Below are 23,109 nucleotides of genomic sequence, written 5' to 3'. Positions count from 1 at the left end.
GTCATGTGAGCTACCTGCTAAGAAGGAAAAGATGAGTATTTCTCCTCTTACCTGAAGCCAAAGGTCGAATCCACTCTTTGCTATTTAGGTCTAGTCTCCAGAGGTCATTAAAGGCAGCATTGCAGCTGCTCTGGGTGCAACCTCCAAACACATACATAGACTGATTTGCATCGTAATAGCATGCACCTAAGGGGGAAAAACAGTGAATACATAACTGAGTTTCAATTCTGAGATTCCCCAATACTTTAATCACAGTCCATATTTCTCAAAACTATAATATTCTACACATTTTTGTGTGTGTGCCAGTCATGAGGTATTCTGGTGCTGTCCTTGAGCTTCTTTTGCTCAAGGAGCCACAGCTCCTCTTGCAGCTTTTTCTGTGATTAATTAAAGAGTCTCATGGATGTTTCTGCATGGGCTGGCTTTGAACAGCAATCTTCAGATCGCAACTTTCTAAGTATCTAGGATTACAGACATGAGCCACGAGCACCTGGCTGTTCTACACATTGTACTTGTCGGGTACTAAACAAATTTTATAACCAGCCTCTTGTCTTCAGATGGATTGATACTACATTAACCTTTGGAAAAGCTACAAAATTTTTATTTCTGAGCACACTAAGTAAACGGATAATGTCATTAAGCAACACAATAAGTCTAGTAAGAGTACACAAGAATCAGATCAAAGGGTGTTCAATGAAGGAAATTTCAACACAGCTGCACGATTAATCTAAATCTGTATCATTACCCTGTAAAGCAAGACAGATTATGCTAGCAGCTATCCTGTAGTCTCCCATTCTCCTAATTCTCATGTTTTTGTATTTTTAAATGAAACCTGAAGTTCTAATCAACACTCAAATGATGACATGAAACTATGAAAACAATTTGAAGTACAACCAGGAGAACTTATTAGTATGGTCCTGAACTGTTCCAAAGCAACTGAAAGAAAAAGCATGGAAGGTGTTAAGCATGAAGGTATTAAGCATTAAGGTATATCCACAACTACCAAGGTGTGCTGGCTGGTACTGACTAGACAATCAACACAATGAGAAACTTTTTTTTTTTTTTTGACAGTCCTGGGTCTTGAATCAGGGCCTGGGCACTGTTCCTGAGCTTTGTTGCTCAAAGCTAGTGCTCTTACCACTTGAGCCACAGTGCCATTTCTGGCTTTTTTGTTTATGTGGTACTGAACAATCAAATCCAGGGCTTCAGGCATGCTAAGCAAGCATTCTACCACTAAGCCACATTCCCAGCACGGAAGTTTCAAGAAGATGAGGCTTTCTTAGTAGATTACTATAAATATCATCACTGAGAAAGAGACACAAATAGATGAGCTATTCATTCCCCTTAAACCAGAAAGATGGAAGCCACAATCTAACTGACATGCCTGAATGCTGAGCTCTGCCACCTTGCCGCTCACTAGGAGGCCCACTGGGAACACATCTGTTGGAAAAGATGACCACCCTCCTTACAGATTTGCATTTACTATCTTAGATTTCAGGAAAAGGCCCCAACAAGGTCTTCCTTTCACTCCCCTTCATCATGCATGCCCAGAGGAGAAAGTGCTCGCCATTTTCACTGAACTAACAGTTGGGACTTTCATACAGAAGGAGAAAGGAAAAAGCAACTGAGGGCCTCAGTGATCACCCAGCTATTTGTGGGTTCAGTTCAATTTCACACCTGACTATTTTTAAGATACCTTCTGAACTATGACACCACTTATTCAAGTTCAGGAAAAGGGAAATACTACTACTTTTGACTCATCCAGTGCTACTGATAAAATTACTTTTGAGATATATACTAGTTTTGGGAGTACTCTCACTTAGGGAGTACTCTCTCCCCAGGTCCCTGGGGAGGCCCAGGAAGGAATCTCCACATTAGAAGTCCATGTCAGTTAAAGCAATATTTCCTCAGTTAAATCCAATAGTCTCAGTCAGTGGCAGTAAATTCAAATTATCTGACTGCTGACACAGCAACACTGGGGCTGCAGGCTTTTCAGAGAAAATACAGATATGAAAAAATGAAATATATGTAATAACCATCAGGCTTATACCTGCTGTAACATATTTAACATATATAAAAGTTGAAGTAGGCTTATACTACTGTTGCTTTTAAACATAGCCTTAAGCCTATTTCAAATGAGTTCTTAAGTCCATATCCCACTTCCATTAAGAAGCAGAGTCCTGGGGCTGGGAAGGTGGCTCAGTGGTAGAGTGCTTGCCTTGCATGCATGAGGCCCTGGGTTCGATTCCTCAGCACCATATAAGCAAAAAGCCGGAAATGGCGCTGTGGCTCAAGTGGTAGAGCGCTAGCCTTGAGCTGAAGAGCTGAGGGACAGCGCCCAGGCCCAGAGTTCAGGCCCCACGACTGGACCCAAAAAAAAAAAAAAAAAAGCAGAGTCCTGGGGCTAGGAATGAGGCTTAGTGGTAGAGTGCTTGCCTAGCATGCATGAAGCCCTGGGTTCAATTCCTCAGTACCACATAAATAGAAAAAGTTGGAAGTGGGGCCGTGGCTCAAGTGGTAAAGTCCTAGCCAGAACTGGAGACATGGCTCAAGTGGTAGAACACAAACCCTGAGCAAAAAAGCTGAGAGGTCTCAAGTTCCTGTCCTAGTACTGACACACACACAGACCTCACACCTATAATCCAGCTCAGGAGACTGATATCTGGAGGCACTAAGGTTGAAGCCAGCTTGGACAGAAAAGTCCACAAGTCTCCATCTCCAATTAACCAGCAAAAAGGAGGGCTGTTAATGTGGCTCAGGTGATAGGGCACCACCCACCAAGCACAAGGCTTAGAGATCAAACCCCTATAGTGGGGGGAAAAAAATGTAGCAAAATAATAAAAGTTCCACTACTCACATTTCAGATTTGCTATGAACTGAAAATAACCTAAAGATCAAGGTTAGAGCATCATTATAACAAAAGGGTAATTAGTAGAGCCACATTTTGACCTCCATTAAAGGAGTTCAACTCTAGATACTTTGGTTCTTTCAGACCTATCTAGAACTAGTAACCCCAACAAATGCGGCAATTCTGAACTGAACCAACTGTAACTAGGCAAAATTATATTTTCTTTTCATAATCCAGGGCTTGAACTCAGGGGCTAGAGCTCTGCTTTGCTTGCTCAGCTGATATTCTAACTTTGAGCTATACCTCAAGTCTAGCATTTTGCTAGTTAGTTAGAATTCTGCAAGGCTTTGAACCATGATCCTCCTCTGACCTTGGCCTCCTGAGTAATAATAATTATGATGATAATAATAGTGTTATTATGTGACAATCCAGAGCTTCAGAACAGAAAATTACAATGTTCTATAGCTTCCAAAACCTTGAATGGTGCTCTATACAATGATGATTGATAAGACGGATGAATATCGTAACTATAGAGTCAAAGGCTAATTTTGTCCCCCTGTGCCTCATTGAGAAACTCTTAGCAGTAGCAAAGGAACACAGAGCCTTTATTTCTCAAAAAGATAGCAAACATTCTTCTTCTCTATTTGGATTGAAAACCAAGTCAGCAGCTGGGCCCCAGGAGGCCCTTACCACATGTATTTTAATCCTATACTAAAATAGGGCAATCCACATTTTCCTGCTTTACTTTAAGCAAATGAAGGTTTCTGGAAGAGGAAAGTAAGGACTGTAAAGTACATAAAGCCAGCACGTTTCATATACAACTGTATTCTCCCTCCCCCCTCTCTCCCTCCTTCCCCTCTCTCACTTTGGGGGGAGACATCTACCATAAGGCTTGAACTAAGGAACCCCTGAGGTTGTTTTGCTCAAGGCTAGGACTCTACCACTTCGAACCACAACTCAACTTCTTCTTCTTCTTCTTCTTCTTTTTTTTTTTTTTTTTTTTTTTTTTGCCAGTTTTGGGGTTTGAACTCAGGGCCTGGGCATTGTTCCTGAGCTTTTGCTCAAGGCTAGCACTCTACCACTTGAGCCACAGCACCACTTCTGGCTTTGTTTATGTGGTACTGAGGAATCAAACCCAGGTCTTCATGCATGCTAGGCAAGCACTCTACCACTAAGCCACATTCCCAACCTACTTCCATTTTTTAACAGTGGCTAACTGGAGATAAAAGTCTCACAGATTTTCCTGCCCAAACTGAATTTGAACACCACTCTTCAGATCTCAGACTCCTGAGTAGCTAGGATTATAGAAATGAGCCACCAATGCTCAGCTACAGCTGTATTTTCAATGACCAACTATCACACACCAACAAAGCTGGAAAATGGAAGTCAATTTAGCCAACTATGTTTAGAACTCAAATATAATAGAATGAGAAAATTATCAGTAACATACTCAAGTATCTTAAGCATCCTGCCTAACAATGCTTATTGTTTATTTTTATTTAAGACACTTAGATGCTGAACTTAGTGTAAACACTCAAGTTCAAATGGGCCTTTTAGAAAAAAAATAATAATTTTAACAGTTTTCAATTAGTCATTTTTCCTTCCTCTCAATTTTCCTTCTATTCAAGTTCTCCACCCATGTAAGTGGTTTTCTTTGAGAACATCTAGACTACTACAATATGCTATGTAAAAGTTATGGCTCACAGGCCAGGTGTGGAAGAATTTGCTGTGGTCTCAGGAACAGTGCCCAGGCACTGAGTTCAAGTCCCAGGACTAGGAAAACAAACAAAAAAACACAAAGTCTTACGGATATAGCTCAATGGTAGAACACTTGCCCAGAACATTGCAAGACTGGGTTTAATCTGCAGCAAATCAGTAAAAACAATAACAACAAGTTATGGCTGGGGGCTGGAGGTATGGCTCAAGTGGTAGAGCTCTTGCCTAGCAAGCACCAGGCTCTCAGTTCAAACCATAGTACAACTAAACAAAAATAAAATAAAATAAATTTCAGGAGACTGAGATCTGAGAATCAAGGTTCAAAGCCAGCCCAAGCAGAAAAATCCCTGAGATTCTTATTAACCAGCAAAAAGACAGAAATGGAGGTATGGCTCAAGGGGTAGGGTTGCCAGCCTTGAGGAAAAAAGCTAAGCAATAGTAAAAGGCCTTGAGTTCACATCTCAGTATAAGCACATATAATCCCAGCTACTCAGCATGCTAAGATTTGATGATGGAAGTTTGAAGCTAGCACAAATATGAAATTCATTGAGACTCTCAGCTCCAGTTACCTAAAAAAAGTTAGAATTGGAGGAGTGGTATTTCCAATCATAAACAAAAAAGCCAAGTGAGAGCTCTGAGTTCAAGCTCTAGTACCAGCACACATTACAGTACAAATACCAACCCTATGTACGAAATATTAGGACTAGAGATTCCAATTGAAGTAGGGTTTAATTGTTCCATGAATTATTACAAGGTATATATCTCAAATTACTATTTAACAATCCCTATTCAAAGACAAGTCAATATTCATGATTAATTACATCACATCAAGATAATTCTTCATAGTTCAAAATATTTCTCTATTTTTCCTTTTATTCTTTTTGTGCCAATCCTAAGGCTTGAACTCAGGGCCTGCATGCTGTCCTTGAGCTCTTTTTTGCTCAAGGCTTGCACTTTTATCGCTTGAACCACAGCTCTACTTCCAGGTTTTGTTTTTGTTTTGTTTTGTTTTGAGTAATGGCAATCAGCCTCCAGGACTTTCTTGCCTAGACTGGCTAGGATTACAGGTGTGAGCTACTAGCACCGGCTTCAAAATAATTTTTGTCAGTTGTGGGGCTTGAACTCTGGGCTTGGGCACTGTCCCTGCACTCTTCAGCTCAAGGCAAGAGCTCTACAGCGTGAGCCACAGCGCCACTTCTGGTTTTCTAGTGGTTTATTAGAGATAAGAGTCTCAAAGCCTGGGCTAGGAAGGTGGCTCAGTGGTAGAGCGCTTGCCTTGCATGCCTGAGGCCCTAGGTTCGATTCCTCAGCACCACATAAGCAAAAAGAAAAAAACCAGAAGTGGTGCTGTGGCTCAAGTGGTAGAGCGCTAGCCTTGAGCTGAAGAGCTGAGGGACAGCGCCCAGGCCGAGTTCAGGCCCCACAACCGGACCTAAAAAAAAAAAGTCTCAAAGCCTGTATGATGTTGGTATATGTGGAAGGGAAGGGAAAAAACAAATGGTTAAAACAGGGATACAGGTAGACCATTGCAACAATGAGATGTACAAGTCGTTATGTCGAAAAACAAACTTTACAACTTTGGTGGGAGGTGGGGGAGGGAGGATACAAAGGGATGGGAAGGGGAAACAAAGGAGGAGGCTACAATGCTTGATAAGAAATGTGCTCATCTTACCCATGTAATTGTAACCCCTCTGTACAGTATTTTCACAATAAAAAAAAATATATATATTAAAAAAAAAAAAGTCTCATAGCCTTTCCTGCCTAGGCTGGCTTTGAACCATGATCCTCAGATCTCAGCCTCCTGAGTAGCTAGGGTTATAGGCGTGAGCCACTGGTGCCTGGCTTCAAAATAATTTTCTACTGCACTACAAGCAGTTCAAATGCAATGTCTTTGAATAATTTCCATTTTCATGGTACATGGAGTATTCCCTATAGGCTCTTAGAGCAAATGTTACATTGCAACTTTTTTACTTGCAGATATTAAATACTCTTTTGTTTACCCACTTGTCTCCAGGGAAAGGGCCTGAAGCATTTATCCCATACTAAAAAGAATATGCTGTCCTGCATTTCACTTTTACAAGCCAGAACATATTTGATAAAGTCTTATTACGTAACTCAGGAACAGTCAGGAATGGTTATCCAGTCTAGGCCTGTTGGCTCCTGCAGGAATAGGACTGGCAATATGTGGAACTCCCTGACCATATTAGAAGAACAAATACTAAAAAGCTTTCCCAAGTATGATGCTGGGGACTCAATAGGATATTCCATGTCAATCAAGGCTCACATGATTAGCAATACAAATACACCCAAAATTAGGAGAAATTACCTTTTCACATCACCAGCTTTTTTTTTTTTTTTGGCAGTCCTGGACTTGAACTCAGGGCCTAAGCATTGTCCCTAAGCCTCTTTGTGCTCAAGGCTAGCACTCTACCATTTGAGACACAGCACCACTTCCAGCTCTTCCTGAGTAGTTTTTTTTTTTTTTTTTTTTTTTTTTTTGTCGGTCGTGGGGCTTGAACTCTGGGCCTGGGCGCTGTCCCTCAGCTCTTCAGCTCAAGGTGAGCACTCTACCACTTGAGCTACAGCACCACTTCCGGTTTTCTGGTGGTTTATTTGAGATAGGAGTCTCACGGTCTCTCCTGCCCGGGCTGGCTTTGAACCGTGATCCTCAGATCTCAGCCTCCTGAGTAGCTAGGATTACAGGCGTGAGCCACCAGCGCCCGGCTTCTGAGTAGTTTTAATTGGAAAGAGTCCCATGAAATTTTTCTGCACAGGCTAGCTTCAAACCATGATCCTGAGATCTCAGCTTCCTGAGTAGCTAGGATTACAGGTGTGAGCCACTGACACCTGGCTCTGCCCTGCTTTGTATGTGTGTGTGTGCCAGTCCAGGACTTGAATTTGGGACCTGCCACTGTCCCTGAGCTTTTTACCTCAAGGCTATCACGGTACCACTTGAGCCATAGCTGTACCTTTGGACTGTTCAGTGGTTAATTGGAGATAAGAGTCTCAATAGACTTTCCTGCTGTAGCTGGCTTCAAACCTCCATTCTCAGATCTCAGCCTCTTGAATAGCTAGGATTGCAGGAGTGAGCCACTGGTGCCTGGCTTTGCCTGCCTTTTTTTTTTTGGTCAGTCCTGGGGCATGAACTCAGGGCCTAGGCACTGTTCCTGAGCTTTTTTTGCTCAAGACTAGCACTGTACCACTTGAGCCACAGCCTCACTTCTAGACTTTCCTGTATATATAGTATAGGCAATGTAACCCAGGGCTTCATGCATGCTAGGCAAGCTCTCTACCACTAAGCCACATTACCAGCCCCTTTGCCTGCTTTTCTGTCCCAGGCTTCTTCTATCTAGAAAAGCCTGTACTGCACACTTCTTTGCTGTGCACTACTGTTGTTGACATTTACTGTTCTTGTAATCAGTGTTCTTCACTGCCAAGCACTCACAGTTTAGAACAAGCAGAGTCCCTCAATGACGTTTCATGAGTGCCCTTGTCCCCAGAGGTCCAGGAATCACACTTGGAGATTCACTGCTCTAGGCACTCTACAACAGCACAAGTAAAAATAGCTCTTTGAGAGAACTAAAAAACACGGCAATATCTTGGCCTGTTTCTTCAACCTATTTAGATCCAATTCAAAAACAATGAGTTATATTTATTGAACATCTGAATATAGAAGAGTAAAATATATAGGGTAATTAACTGCTAAGATGATCCTTTATGATTCTCATCTTGTTATTTATATCCCTGTTCAAGCCAGTGTGACTAAGAGAACAGAAAAGAGATGTACTTGCTTCTGAGATTACACTGCAAAAGATACCATATAGGTGTCTGTCTCTTTCAGATCATTTGTTCTGTGGGAACCTTTAGCTGTCACATTTGAGCAACTCTATGGAGAAGTCTATGTAGTAAATAATTGTGACCTCCTGACAATAGCTACTTCAAAAAACTTGGAAGCAGTTCCCTGTCCCTAGTTAAGCCTTCAGGTTACTATGACCATGGCCAAAAGATTGATGGTAGCCTCACAAAACACTCTGAGCCAGAATTCCCTGATAAGCCACTCCCAAATATCTGACCCTCAAAAACTCTGAGATAAGTAAAGTACTAAGCTTTCTTTATGAGCAACCACTAACATCACACCTGTTCAAGATACACCATACACTTCTCTTTTTTTTTTTTTGGTTAGTCGTGGGTCTTGAATCTGTGCCTTGGTGCTATCCCTTAGCTCTTCAGCTCAAGGCTAGCAATCTACCACTTGAGTCACAGCTCCACTTCCAGTTTTCAGGTGGTTAATTGGAGATAAGAGTCTCAGGACTTTCATGCCCAGGCTGGCTTTGAATTGTGATCCTCAGATCTCAGCCTCCTGAGTAGCTAGGATTACAGGTGTAAGCTACCAGCACACAGCCCACTTCTCACTTTTGATGGAAGGAAATGAATCACTAGTGGACTAGGACAGTGTCTAGAAAATAAAGACTTAAAGAGCTAGGGGTATGGCTCAAGAGATAGAATGCCTGCTTAGGAAATGTAAGGTCTGAGTTCAAACCACAGTACTGCCCAAAATAAATAAGTTAATTGTAGATTAAAAGATTTGAATTATGTAAACTTATTAAAACATTTTCTTTTCTTTCGTTCTTTTTTTTCCTGCTGGTCCTAGGGCTTGAACTCCAGGCCTGTGCACTGACCTTGACTCTCTGTGCTCAAGGCTAGAACTCTACCACTTGAACCGCAGTGCTCCTTCTGGTTTTTTCTGAGTAGTTTTATTGGAGATAAGAGTCTCAGATTTCCTAGCCGGGCGCTGGTAGCTCACGTCTGTAATCCTAGCTACTCAGGAGGCTGAGATCTGAGGATCGTGGTTCAAAGCCAGCCCGGGCAGGAGAGACCATGAGACTCCTATCTCCAATAAACCACCAGAAAACCGGAAGTGGCGCTGTAGCTCAAGTGGTAGAGCGCTTGCCTTGAGCTGAAGAGCTGAGGGACAGCGCCCAGGCCCAGAGTTCAAGTCCCACGACCGACCAAAAAAAAAAAAAAAAAAAAAAAGTAAGTAAGAGTCTCAGATTTCCTTCCCAGGACTGGATTGGAATTGGGATCCTTAGATATCAGACTCCTGAGTAGCAAGGATTACAATACCACCCGAGCCCCGTTTAGAATGTTTTCTTTATAATTTTATTATGAAAACTTGTTTTATAATCAGTACCCTTCACATTCAAACTTTTTGTAACTCCAGTCAAATTCTGTGTTCATGAAGTATAAAATACTATGTTAGCCGGGTGCTGGTGGCTCACGCCTGTAATCCTAGCTACTCAGGAGGCTGAGATCTGAGGATCGCGGTTCAAAGCCAGCCCGGGCAGGAGAGACCATGAGACTCCTATCTCAAATAAACTACCAGAAAACCGGAAGTGGCGCTGTAGCTCAAGTGGTAGAGCGCTTGCCTTGAGCTGAAGAGCTGAGGGACAGTGCCCAGGCCCAGAGTTCAAGCCCACGGCCAACAAAAAAAAAAAAAAAAAAAAAAATACTATGTTAAAATAGTGATCTTAAGATTTAGTGGCACCAGTGTGCACCACTGGGCACCAGTGGCTCATGCCTGTAATCCTAGCTACTCAGGAGGCTGAGATCTGAGGATCACGGTTCGAAGCCAGCCCTCACTTGAAAGTTCTGAGATTCTTATCTCCAATTAACCACCAGAAAACTGGAAGTGGCACTGTGGCTCAAGTGGTAGAGTGCTAGCCTTGAGGTTGAAGAGCCCAGGGACAGTGTCCAGGCCCAGAGTTCAAGCCCCACAACTGACAACAACAACAACAACAAAAAGATTTAGTACCAAGCCATGGCAATTCCTGTTTCCCCTCATATGATGTTACATGTTTAAAATTCTAAGCAGAACACCTTGAACTCTCTGGAATATAAAGAAAGCCAAACATCAAATTATTCACAAAGCTGGGCACTGGTGGCTCATGCCTAAAATCCTAGCTACTCAGAAGGCTGAGATCTGAAGATCACGGTTCAAAGCCAACCTGGGCAGGAAAGTCTGTGAGACTCTTATCTCCAATAAACCACTAGAAAACTGGAAGTGGCACTGTGGCTCAAGTGGTAGAGCACTCTCTTTGAGCTGAAGAGTGCAGGGACAGCACCCAAGCCCAGAGTTCAAGCCCCACGACCGACCAAAAAAAAAATTATTCACAAAGCATCAGCTATTTATTTTTGTCATTTCTGATCTTGAATGCAGGGTCCCACCTAGGCCAGAGTTCTTCCAGTGATCTACATCCAAGCCCTTACAAGAGGCTTAGGCTTACTTTTTCATAATTCTGATTATAAACTTAATATAAATTCCCATTTTATATTCTCTGCATTAAAAAGCAGGACAAGATTAATTAATCCAAATCATTTCTAGAAACCTGGGCATAACAGGGATTTTTTCTCACGGCAAATACTTACTGTGTGAGAACCGCTGAGTGATGGGGGTCCCAGGATAAGGGTAGGTTCGGCTCTCCCACTGAATGTTCCCCTCCTGGACAGCCTTCATGAAGCCATGGTAACACTGGTGCGCTACACCTAAAGACAAAAGGAACAAATGCCTTAGCCTAGACATGTAGCTTGTAGATAAAATTATCTGAACTGTCTTTTCACTACTTTATAAATTTTTTTGAGGAAGTCTAATTTCATTTCATTTTTATTCAGTCATAGAATTCCAAAATTTCAGAATTATATTTTCAAATCAGAATCATAGATTCAAAACTGGAAGATACAATCCTTCATTTTACTGAGGTTAGGTAACTTGCTCAAATTAATTCACATTATAACTCTGGTCCCCTTTAAGTTATATCATAGGGCAATTCATCAAGATAACCAACATTTTTACTTCCAAGTTTTGTGACAAATATAATGAAACAGTGTATGTAATAAGACATCTACTTAAGCCACGTGATGGTGGCTCAGGCCTATAATCCTAGCTACTCAGGAGGCTGAGATCTGAGAATCATGGTTCAAAGCCAGCCTGGGCAGGAAAGTCTGTGAGAATCTTATCTCCAATTAACCACCAGAAAACCGGAAGTGGCACTGTGGCTCAAGTGATACAGAGTGCTCACTTTGAGCTGAAGAACTCAGGGACAGTACCCAGGCCCAGAGTTGAAGCCCCACAACTGACAAAAGACATCTACTTAATAAATATCCATCACTAGACCATAGTAACCAAGCATTAAGCAAGGACATGGTAAATTAGCTTATAACATTCTAAGATGATGAATTTTTTTTTCTTTTTCTTTTTTTTGTCGGTCGTGGGGCTTGAACTCTGGGCCTGTGTGCTGTCCCTCAGCTCTTCAGCTCAAGGCAAGTGCTCTACCACTTGAGCTACAGCGCCACTTCCGCTTTTCTGGTAGTTTATTAGAGATAGGAGTCTCACAGTCTCTCCTGCCCAGGCTGGCTTTGAACTGCGATCCTCAGATCTCAGCCTCCTGAGTAGTTAGGATTACAGGCGTGAGCCACCAGCGCCCAGCTAAGATGATGAATTTCTGCCTAAGAAAAGGTTTTTAAAAAGTAAGCTTTCTGTCAGGCACAGGTGCCTCTTACTTGATTGATCTTAGCTACTCAGGAGGATTTCATCCTAGAGATTGCAGTTCAAAGCTAGTCAAGGCAGGAAAGCCTATCAGACTCTTAATTCCAATTAACCAACAAAAGCTAGAAGTGGAATTGTGGCTTAAGTGGTTAGAGAGCTAGACTTAAGCAAAAAAGCTTAGAGACCCTGAGTTTAAGACCCAAGACTGGCACTAAATAATGAACAGTAAACAAACATTAAAGTAGGAAGAGAAGAAAAATATGTTACCTACTAAATTTTCATGACTGCAGTATATTTAAGGGCAAAGAAAAGGAAATAGGGAGTTTAAAAATGAATCACTCAACAAAAACTAAAAGAGCCGAACGCTGGTGGCTCATGCCTGTAATCCTAGCTACTCAGGAGGTTGAGTTCTGAGGATCAGGATTCAAAGCAGGCTCGGGCAGGAAAGTCCTGAGACTCTTATCACCGAGTAACCACCAGAAAACCAGAAGTGGCGCTGTGGTTCAAGTGGTAGAGAGCTCACCTGGAGCTGAAAAGTAAAGGGACAGCACCCAAGCCCAGAGTACGAGCCCCATGACCAACAAAAAAAGAGAGAGAGAGAGAGCCGGGCGCTGGTGGCTCACGCCTGTAATCCTAGCTACACAGGAGGCTGAGATCTGAGGATCGCGGTTCAAAGCCAGCCCAGGCAGGAGAGACCCTGAGACTCCTATCTCCAATAAATCACCAGAAAACCGGAAGTGGCGCTGTAGCTCAAGTGGTAGAGCGCTCGCCTTGAGCTGAAGAGCTGAGGGACAGCGCCCAGGCCCAGAGTTCAAGCCCCACGACTGACAAAAAAAAAAAAAAAGAGGGGGGGGGAACCTAAAAGAACTTCTATTTTCACAATACCTTTGATAAGTCGGTACCACTGTTTACAGACAAGAGCAGCAGTTTTGTGCTCCTGATATGGTGAGAGGAAGGACAAGATGTACTCCAAAACCTCTTCTGGTAACTCAGACATGGACCTATTGTGTCTAGCCTCTTCAACCTCCAGTTCAGGCTGTGGGTCCTCATCTTGCTCCATTGTCCCTTCCAGCACAGTTTCTTCTTGGTCCACAGCCATAAAACTGTCATCTTCACTGTCCGAGGAGCTGGCCATGACATCCCACTCCACAGCTACAGGTAAACAACAACACCAGTATATGACTGTCAGAAACTCAGAAATGACTCAGCAAACAAAAAAATCCCTTCCCACACTTGGTAGGAAATTTTTCCAGAACTCTCCCACACTATTTAGGAGCCATCTTAATGTCACAGGTACCAATCAAACACCAACCTGTCAAACAGAGGCTTTTTTTTTTTTTGGTCAGTTGTGGGGCTTGAACTCTGGGCCTGGGCACTGACTGTGAGCTCTTCAGCTCAAGGCAAATGCTCTACCACTTGAGCCACAGCACTACTTCCAGTTTTCTGGTAGGTAATTGGAGAAAAGAGTCTAACCAACTTTGTTACCTGGGCTGGCTTTGAATCGTGATTCTCAGATCTCAGCCTCCTGAGTAGCTAGGATTATAGGTGTGAGCCACTGGCACCCAGATTAACTAAGGCTTTTAATGACACTTTTTTTTTTCTCTCCACTAAAAACTAGAATGAAGCTGGGCATTGGTGACTCACACCTCTAATCCTCACTACTCAGAGGCTGAAATCTGAGAATCTCAGTTCAAAGTCAGCCTGGGCAGGAAAACCTATGACTCTTATCTCCAATTAACTACCAGAAATGGGAATGACACCGTGGCTCAAAGTGGTAGAGCGCTAGCCTTGAGCAAAATGAGCTCAGGGACAGCACCCAGGTCCTGAGTTCAAGCTTCAATAAGCCCACCAAAAACAACAACAACAACAACTGTTATCCAAGTTCTGGTATAACTGTAAAACTGAAAACTCTTCTCCCATCATTCTTACAACTATAAGCCTGACAGATGACAAATGGAATAAGGTAGCCTCCTTTGGCCAGTAACAATGATCTAAGACTTCAAACTTAGGAAGAAAACTAACTCTGGGTCCTGCAAAGAGAAGTAGAACATTGTGTGGATAGGAATTAAAAAATGATTGCAATCTTAAACTGGTACGATAGCTCACACCTATCATCTCAGAATTTGGGTTGAAGCAGGAGAACCAACAATTTGAGATCAGCCTGGCCTACACAGCAAGACCTTATTTTTAAAAAATAGGATACAGGCACTGGTGGCTCACACCTATAATCCTACCTACTCCGGGGGCTAAGATCTAAGGATCACAGTTCAAAGTGGCAAGAAAGTCTATAAGACTCGTATCTCCAACTAATCTCTAGGAAGCCGGAAGTAGTACTGTGGTTCACACCCTTGAGCAAAAAGAGCTCAGGGACAGTACCCAAGTCTTGAGTTCAAGCCCTAGAACTGACAAAAAAAAAAAAAAGGAAAAAAAATAAATATCAGCTTTGTACTAGCAATGTAGCTCAAGAGATAGCACCTGCCTAGCATTCTTAAGATCCTGATTTGAGCTAGCACCAAAAAGTTCTTCTAGCTTTAATGCAAGACAATTTGCTGAATGATAAATGTTCTAAGAATAGGCCTAATTGGCTAAAATATCAAGCATAAAGTATATTTGCAATAGAAAATATCAGAAAGATGGGTGCTGTCATCCTAGCTACTCAGGAGGATGAGATCTGAGGATCATGATTCAAAGCCATGAAGGGCAGCAAAGTCTACTAAACACCAACTAACCAACAAAAAGCCAGAAGGGGGGCTGTGGCTCAAATGGTAGTGTTATAGTAAGCAAAAAAGGGCCAGTGTCCAGGCTCTAAGTTCAATCCCCAAGACTGGTACATAGAATACATGGGTGCGCGTACACACACACACACACACACACACACACACACACACACACACACACACACACACACGTACACACAGTATGGAAGACAATTTATATTACTACTTTCCCCAAGCAGAATAAATCTGTTTGATTCAATAAAACAATTTACTCCCTTTCCAAATCTTCTAAAAGTACAATTAGCAAGCTCAGCAAAGGCATCTGCATTGTTGCAATACCCATCTTACTGTCCACAAAAACACCAGACCTTGTTCCCAAGGGCATGTTTGCAAGCTTAGTCCTGGACACCGATGCCAGAAGCACACAGGAGTGGGCTCAGATACAATTTCTTGGTAATAACATGCTCTGTACCAATTTACACGGCACTTCATTTTCACTTCCATGAGTAATGAAATCATCACTCACAGTCCCTAAGGACACAGAGGCATTTTGAAGTTCTGAGTTTTGTTTTCATGCCAAACAGAAGCCCTACAAAACATTTCATTTGTAGTATATTAACTCAATCAGTGGTTTTCATAAAACTTTAAAACTCACTGAAAGTAACTGAGTAAGAGAATAAGAGACAGGGAAAGAGAGCACTAGATGAGGTTAATCTGCCTAAACTATATCTGCATGTGTGAACTGCCATGATGAAATCCCTTTATAGAATACATGCTAAAAAATGTTTTAAATCTGGGCTGGGAAGGTGGCTCAGTGGTAGAGCGCTTGCCTTGCATGCCTGAGGCCCTGGATTCGATTCCTCAGCACCATATAAGCAAAAATAGAAAAGCCGAAGTGGCACTGTGGCTCAAATGGTAGAATGTTAGCCTTGAGATGAGGGACAGTGCCCAGGCCCAGAGTTCAGGCCCCACAACCGAAAAAAAACAAATCAAACAAAACAAAAATGTTTTAAAGCTGGACAAGTGGCTCAAGCCTAGCTACTTGGGAGATGGAACTCAGAGGAACGTGGTTGAGGCCAACCCAGGATTCCATCTAGACTAATGGTAGGTGCAAAGGTGCCTGTAATCCTAGCTGCAGGGGTAGTGGGGAGGAGGGCCAGGGGGGCATCAATGACACAATGCCAGTTGCACAACTGTCTTCCCTAGCAACATAGGGCAGCACAAATAGATTAGAACTATCACAGCTCAAGCTGGGCACCGGTGGCTCACACCTGTAATCCTCGCTACTCAGGAGGCTGAGATCTGAGGATGATCGCAGTTCAAAGCCAGCCTGGGCAGGAAAGTCTGTGAGACTCTTATCTCCAATACACCACCAGAAAACAAGAAGTGGCATTGTGGCTCAAGCAGTAGAGCACTCACCTTGAGCTGAAGATCTTTGGGACAGTGCCCAGGCCCAGAGTTCAAGCCCCATAACTGACAAAAAAAACAAACAAACTATCACAGCCTAGGCCAGACAGCATAAAACAATACCCAACCTCGAAAATAACCAATGCAAAAAGGACTAGAGGTGTAACTCAATGTTATCTTTCAACCAAGTATGAGGCCCTGAGTTAACTCTTAGAATCACACACACACACACACACACACACACACACACACACACACACACACACACACACACACACACACACACACACACACACACACACACACACACACACACGAGCCAGCACTGGTAACTCAGTGTTATCTTTCAACCAAGTATGAGGCCCTCAGTCAATCCTTAGAAACACACACACACACACACACACACACACACACACACACACACACACACACACACACACACACACACACGAGCGCCAACACTGGTAACTCAGTGTTATCTTTCAACCAAGTATGAAGTCCTCAATCACACACACACACACACACACACACACACACACACACACACACACACGCCAGCACTGGTAACTCAGTGTTATCTTTCAACCAAGTATGAGGCCCTCAGTCAACCCTTAGAATCACACACACACACACACACACACACACACACACAAACACGAGAACCAGCGGTAACTCAGTGTTATCTTTCAACCAAGTATGAGGCCCTCAGTCAACCCTTAGAATCACACACACACACACACCCACGCGCACGCCCTCACACCAGCACTGATGACTTATACCCTTATACGTACTAGCTACTCAAGAGGCTGAGACTTGGAGAATCAAGATTTGAAGCTAGCCTGGGTAAAAAAAAGTCTTCAAGTCTCCTTCTCTAAAACAACCAGCAAAATGCTGGACTAAAGGCATGATTCAAATGGTAGAGTACCAGCTATGAGTAATAAAGCCAAGCCAGGTTGTGAGGACCTGATTTCAAGTCCTACTTCTGGAAGAAAAAAGAAAAAGTGGGTTGGGAGAGGAAGAAGAAAGAGCAAGTGGGGGCTAGGAAAGTGTCTTAGTGGTAGAGTGCTTGCCTCGCATGCATGAGGCCCTGGGTTCGATTCCTCAGCACCACATAAGCAGAAAAAGCCAGAAGTGGCGTTGTGGCTCAAGTAGAGCCTAGTGCTCAAGAAGAGCGTTAGCCTTGAGCTGAGGGACAGCACCCAGGCCAAGAGTTCAGGCTCCACGACCGACAAAAAAAAAAAAAGCGCAAGTTGAGTATGATGGCAGTACATATGTATATATATGGCAATGTCACAACAAGCCCAGTGCTGGTGACTTACCCGTTATTCTAGCTACTCAGGAGGCTGTGATCTAAAGATCAATATTCAAAGTCAGCAGAGGCAGAAAAGTCCATGATACTCTAATCTCCAATTGACTACTAAAAAGGTGGAGGAAGTAGAGGCCTTGCTCAAGTGGGAGAGTGCCAGCCTTGAGCAGATAAACCAAGTGAGAGCACAAGACCTAAGTTCAAACACCAGTAATAGCACACACACAAAAGGAATTCCAGCATGACAATAAAATTATGTACATAAAAGCCATTGAGGAATTTTAGTACCATACCTGATTTGTGCATTTGTTTTCTATATAACTAGGTATCTGTCAATTACTTGGAGAAAAACACATCTTTATTAAAGTTGAAATATGCTTAGTTCAGTTAAGAGGAAACAAAGCATTTAAAAATACAGTCAAGCTTTGGGCTGGGAAGGTGATTCAGTGGTAGAGCGCTTGCCTTGCATGCCTGAGGCCCTGGGTTCGATTCCTCAGCATCACATAAGAAAAAAGCTGGAAGTGGGGCTGTGGCTCAAGTGGTAGAGCGCTAGCCTTGAGCTGAAGAGCTGAGGGACAGCGCCCAGGCCCAGAATTTAGGCCCCATGACCGGACCAAAACAAACAAACAAACAAACAAACAAAAAAATACACTCAAGCTTATTAACCAGAACTTGGCTGTCTGTGAGACTCTTATCCTCCAATTAACCACCAAAAAACCAGAAGTGGCGGTGTGGCTCAAGTGGTAGAGTGTTAGGTTTAAGCACAAACGGGTGGGGGAAAATTAAGGCCCTAAGTTGAAATCTCAGAGCTGGCACAAATAACATAAAATACAACAAAACATAAGATGTACTCTTAAAAATACAAAGTACTGGGGCTGGGAAGGTGGCTCAGTGGTAGAGCACTTGCCTTGCATGCCTGAGGTCCTGGGTTCGATTCCTCAGCACCACATAAAGCAAAAAGAAAAAAGCCGGAAGTGGCGCTGTGGCTCAAGAGGTAGAGAGCTAGCCTTGAGCTGAAGAGCTGAGGGACAGCGCCCAGGCCCAGAGTTCAGGCCCCACGACCGGACACACACACAAAAAAAATACAAAGTACTGAGCTGGGCGCCAGTGGCTCAAGCCTGTAATCCTAGCTACTCAGGAGGCTGAGATCTGAGGATCTCAGTCAAAGCCAGCCCAGGCAGGAAAGTCCATGAGACTTTTTTTTTTTGGGGGGGGAGGTCCAGTTGTGGGCCTGAACTCTGGGCCTGGGCACTATCCCTCAGCTCTTCAGCTCAAGGCTAGTGCTCTGCCACTTGAGCCACCGCGCCACTTCTGGCTTTTTTTTTCTGCTTATTTGGTGCTGAAGAACTGAACCCAGGGCCTCATACATGCAAGGCAAGCGCTCTACCACTGAGCCACCTTCCCAGCCCCCGTTGACACTCTTATGTCCAATAAACCACTAGAAAACCGGAAGTGGTGCTGTGGCTCAAGTGGTAGAGCACTTGCCTTGAGCTGAAGAGCACAAGAACAGTGGTGCCCAAGCCCAGAGTTCAAGCCCCACAACCGACCAAAAAAAAAGAAATGCAAAGTACCAGCTGGGCACTGGTGGCTCATGCCTATAATCCTAGCTACTCAGGAGGCTGAGATCTGAGGATCCTGGTTCCAAGCCAGCCCGAGCAGAAAAGTCCATGAGACTTTTTTTTTTTTTTTGGGGGGGGGGGGGGGTGTCCAGTCATGGGGCCTAAACTCTGGGCCTGGGCGCTGTCCCTCAGCTCTTCAGCTCAAGGCTAGTGCTCTATCACTTGAGCCACAGCGCCACTTCTGGCTTTTTTCTTTTTTTACTTATATGATGCTGAGGAATCGAACCCAGGGCCTCATGCATGCAAGGCAAGCACTGTACCACTGAGCCACCTTCCCAGCCCCTCCATTCCCTTTTTTTTCCTTAAACTGAACCCTGTGTGTATCAGGCATTCTACCATTGAACTAACCTGCCTCCCCTAAGCTGATGAAATTACATTTTAATTATCTTAATTAAGTTAAAAGGTAACTGGTCAAGTCCATGTGCTAGACAGGTCTGTATCTTCTCTGCAGCCTGGAGAAGGAAGAAATGCTCAAGCACAGCTAATGTTTCAGGCCCATTTGCCTCTGCTGGGGGTTTTAGGTCCTCAGTGATAGGAAAGTGAGAATTCACATAATGAAGCTTAAAAATTCAGAACTTTCCCATAAAAATCTTGAATTCAGTCTCCTAAAATAGCAAATTTGGCCTTGTCAGCCAAGGCTTGGCAGAGGCTTATCTAATTTTTAGGCAGAGCAGGTACTCTGTGGAGGCTGGTATCACCCCTCCTTCCCCAGGTGTGTCTCTGAATGTGGAGTGTGGCTCTTTGCCTGTCCTGGACATGCACTTGGTTTCAATCCTATTTGAAAGTATTTACATCCCACAGCTGTTAAACCTTCCATTCATGAAGGGGAAACTTAAATGGGCAAAGTGAAACAGTATGAAACTTTAGTAAAGCAATTTGTTTTTTTGTTTTTTTTTTTTTGGGTCCAGTCGTGGGGCCTCAACTCTGGGCCTGGGCACTGTCCCTCAGCTCTTCAGTTCAAGGTGAGAGCTCTACCACTTGAGCTACAGGTCCACTTCCAGTTTTCTGGTGGTTTATTGGAGATAAGAGTCTCATGGAGTTTCCTGCCTGGGCTGGCTTTGAACGGGTATTCTCAGATCTCAGCCTCCTGAGTAGCTAGGATTACAGGCGTGAGCCACCAGCGCAAGGCTTTGCTTGCTTTTTCTGCTAAGGGTAGTCTGCCATTTGAGCCACATCTCCACTACTGGCTTTTTGGAGATAAAGAGTCTCATTGACGTTTCCATCCAGGCTGGCTTCAAATTGCAATCCCCAAATCTCAGCTTCCAGAGTACCTAGGATTATAGGTATGAACAGCCAGCATCCAGCTTTTTCCTTTTTTTTTTTTTTTAAATACATACATATAAGAGGATTTCAGAAAGGATAATTTGCCATGGTAATACAGAGAATGATAAGAACAAGAATTCCAGCAGTGCAGGAGGTCAAGTAAACTTGTAGGGCTGGGAATGTGGCTTAGTGTAGAGTTTGCCTAGCATGCATGGAGCCCTGGGTCCAATTCCTCAGTGCCACATCAACAGAAAAAGCTGGAAGTGGTGCTCAAGAACAGTGCCCAGGCCTTGAGTTCAAGTCCCAAGACTAGCAAAAAAAAAAAAAAAAAAAAAAAGACTTCTGTGACATCTCCCATTGAGTAGCAAGTGGCACTGTACATGCAAGGTCTACTGAAGCCTGTGTGCAAAGCCAGGGTTCCAACAGAAGAAGGCTGACATCTTCTTCCCTGCTGTGCTTGTAAGTCTTATTTTTTCCCCCTTTTCTTCTAAAGACAAGGTCTCACTACATAACTCAGGCTGACCTTGAACTTAGTATTTTTCTGGTTCAGCTTCTCCAGTGTTAGGATTACAGGCATGTATCACCGTGTCCAGCTACAAAGTGTCTTTTTTCTGGGCAAGGATATGCCATGATTTTTTTTCCCTCTTGGAAACAATTACTTAAAAAGAAAAAATTCACTTAAGAAACATGCAGATGTGGGGGAGGGGAGTAGTGGTAAGTGGGAGAGAATGAGGAAGGGGTTACAGTGTTTAAAAAGAAATGTACTCTGCCAGGCACTGGTGGCTCACGCCTGTAATCCTAGCTACTCAGGAGGCTGAGATCTGAGGATCGCAGTTCAAAGCCAGCCCTGGCAGGAGAGTCCATTAAACTCATCTCCAATTAACTACCAGAAAACTGGAAGTGTCCGTGTGGCTCAAGTGGTAGAGCGCCCAGGCCCAGAGTTCAAGCTCCATAACAAAAGAAAGAAAGAAGGAAAGAAAGAAAGAAAGAGAGAAAGAGAGAGAGAGAGAGAAAGAGAGAGAGAGAAAGAGAGAGAGGGAGGGAGGGAGGGAGAGAGAAGAGAAGGAAAGAGAGAAAGAGAGAGAGGGGGAAGGAAGGAAGGAAGGAAGGAAGGAAGGAAGGAAGGAAGGAAGGAAGGAAGGAAGGAAGGAACTCAGTACCTTACTTACGTACTATAACTCCCCTGTTCGTCACCCTTACAATAAAAACTAAATTAAAGAAATCCATTTCCACATATGATAATAAATCCAAAACAATGACTATTTACTAGAGAAACAGAATTATAACAACTGAATAATTGAAAATTTGAAAGAAGTGCTTCTTTCTTGAGTTAACATCTTAGAGTGAAAAAGAACAGTCCTTTTCTTTGAATGTTTATGTTAGTTAAAGCTGAAGTGAATGACATTCAAAAACAAATGTAAAATAAGAGGATACAAATATCATTGTAATTACCTCTTTACTGTGTAATAAAAAGTTAATAATTAAAAAAAAGAAAATTGCAAGGAAAAAATGCAAATAACCACAGTACATTCAGAATTGTTCAAGTATGGAAACCATTAATTCAAGCACACCTTATTTCTCCCTTGCCTGCATAGTAAGTTACTGAACTGCAATTGTATGCCTGCCTTCCCTTGTTTTCCCATTAAGGCACAACTGAAAACGATACTGTTCCCGGGACCAAGGATGTAGCTTGGTGGCAGATCTAGCACACACAGGCCCAGGGTTCAATCCCCAGTACTGTCAATAAAACAAAAACTACTATTTCTTGACAAAGAATAGTCAGAATAGTTTAAGCACAAAGTAAACTTGCTAAATGATAAAGAAGTACAGCTTCATAAACTTTGAAGTAAAACAGACAACTCAAATCTTAATTCCTAAATATCTGATGGAAAAGCTTTATCAAAATGGTCCCCATAGGCGGGAAATGTGGCTTAGTGGTAGAGTGCTTGCCTAGCATGCATGAAGCCCTGGGTTCGATTCCTCAGTACCACATAAACAGAAAGGGCCAGAGATGGTGCTGTGGTTCAAATGTTAGAGTGCCAGCCTTGAGCAAAAAAAGCCCAGGGACACTGCCCAGGCCTTGAGTTCAAGCCCTAGGACTGGCAAAACAAAAACAAAACAAGCAAACACATACTGGGTGCCAGTGGTTCACGCCTATAATCCTAGCAACTCAGTAGACTGAGATCTGAGGATGGCAATTCAAAGCCAGCTGGGGCAGGAAAGTCTGAGACTCTTATCTCTAACCACCAGAAAACCAGAAGTGGAGCTATGGTTCAAGTGGTAGAGCTCTCACCTTGAGCTGAAGAGCTGAAGGCCAGGCCCAGAGTTCAAGGCCCATGACTGACCCCCCAAAAAAAGGTCCCCAGACTATTGAATTTTATTGAACAGTAAATTGCAATGGGATGAGGGAACTGACACAGAGCAGAATTTTATTTTTCTAAACAAGTGAAAAAATAAAGTGGGGGAAAAAAAAAGCCAACTATACACAAAGCTCTACCGTCTACTACCACCATAGTTTAATAAAAGAACATTCAAAAGTCGGCACCAGTGGTTCACACCTGTAATCATAGCTACTCAAAAAGCTGAGATCTGAGGATCCTGGTTTGAAGCTAGCCCAGGCAGGAAAGTCCAGGAGACTCTTATCTCCAATTAGCCACTAAAAAGCCAGATGTGGAACTGTGGCTCAAGAG

General features: G+C 43.2%; 1 protein-coding gene across 1 annotated transcript in view; it reads right to left on the bottom strand.

Annotated features, from left to right (window-relative positions):
* Nucleotides 1–13,277, bottom strand: part of LOC138814805 (F-box only protein 42-like) — a 48,374-nt gene extending 35,097 nt beyond the window's left edge. The window contains exons 1-3 of the mRNA XM_070003872.1: nt 12,993–13,277; nt 10,991–11,107; nt 52–186 (exon numbers count right to left, since the gene is read on the bottom strand). Of these exons, the coding sequence (XP_069859973.1) occupies nt 52–186; nt 10,991–11,107; nt 12,993–13,242 (502 nt within the window). The 5' untranslated portion in view covers nt 13,243–13,277. The remainder of the gene's footprint in view (nt 1–51; nt 187–10,990; nt 11,108–12,992) is intronic.
* Between the last annotated feature and the right edge of the window lie 9,832 nt (nt 13,278–23,109).

The sequence above is a fragment of the Dipodomys merriami genome, unplaced genomic scaffold (assembly GCF_024711535.1).
Source record: "Dipodomys merriami isolate MVZ:Mamm:240054 unplaced genomic scaffold, mDipMer1.0.p SCAF_613, whole genome shotgun sequence".
NCBI lineage: Eukaryota > Metazoa > Chordata > Mammalia > Rodentia > Heteromyidae > Dipodomys > Dipodomys merriami.
This window is presented reverse-complemented; position numbering and strand designations above follow the sequence as displayed.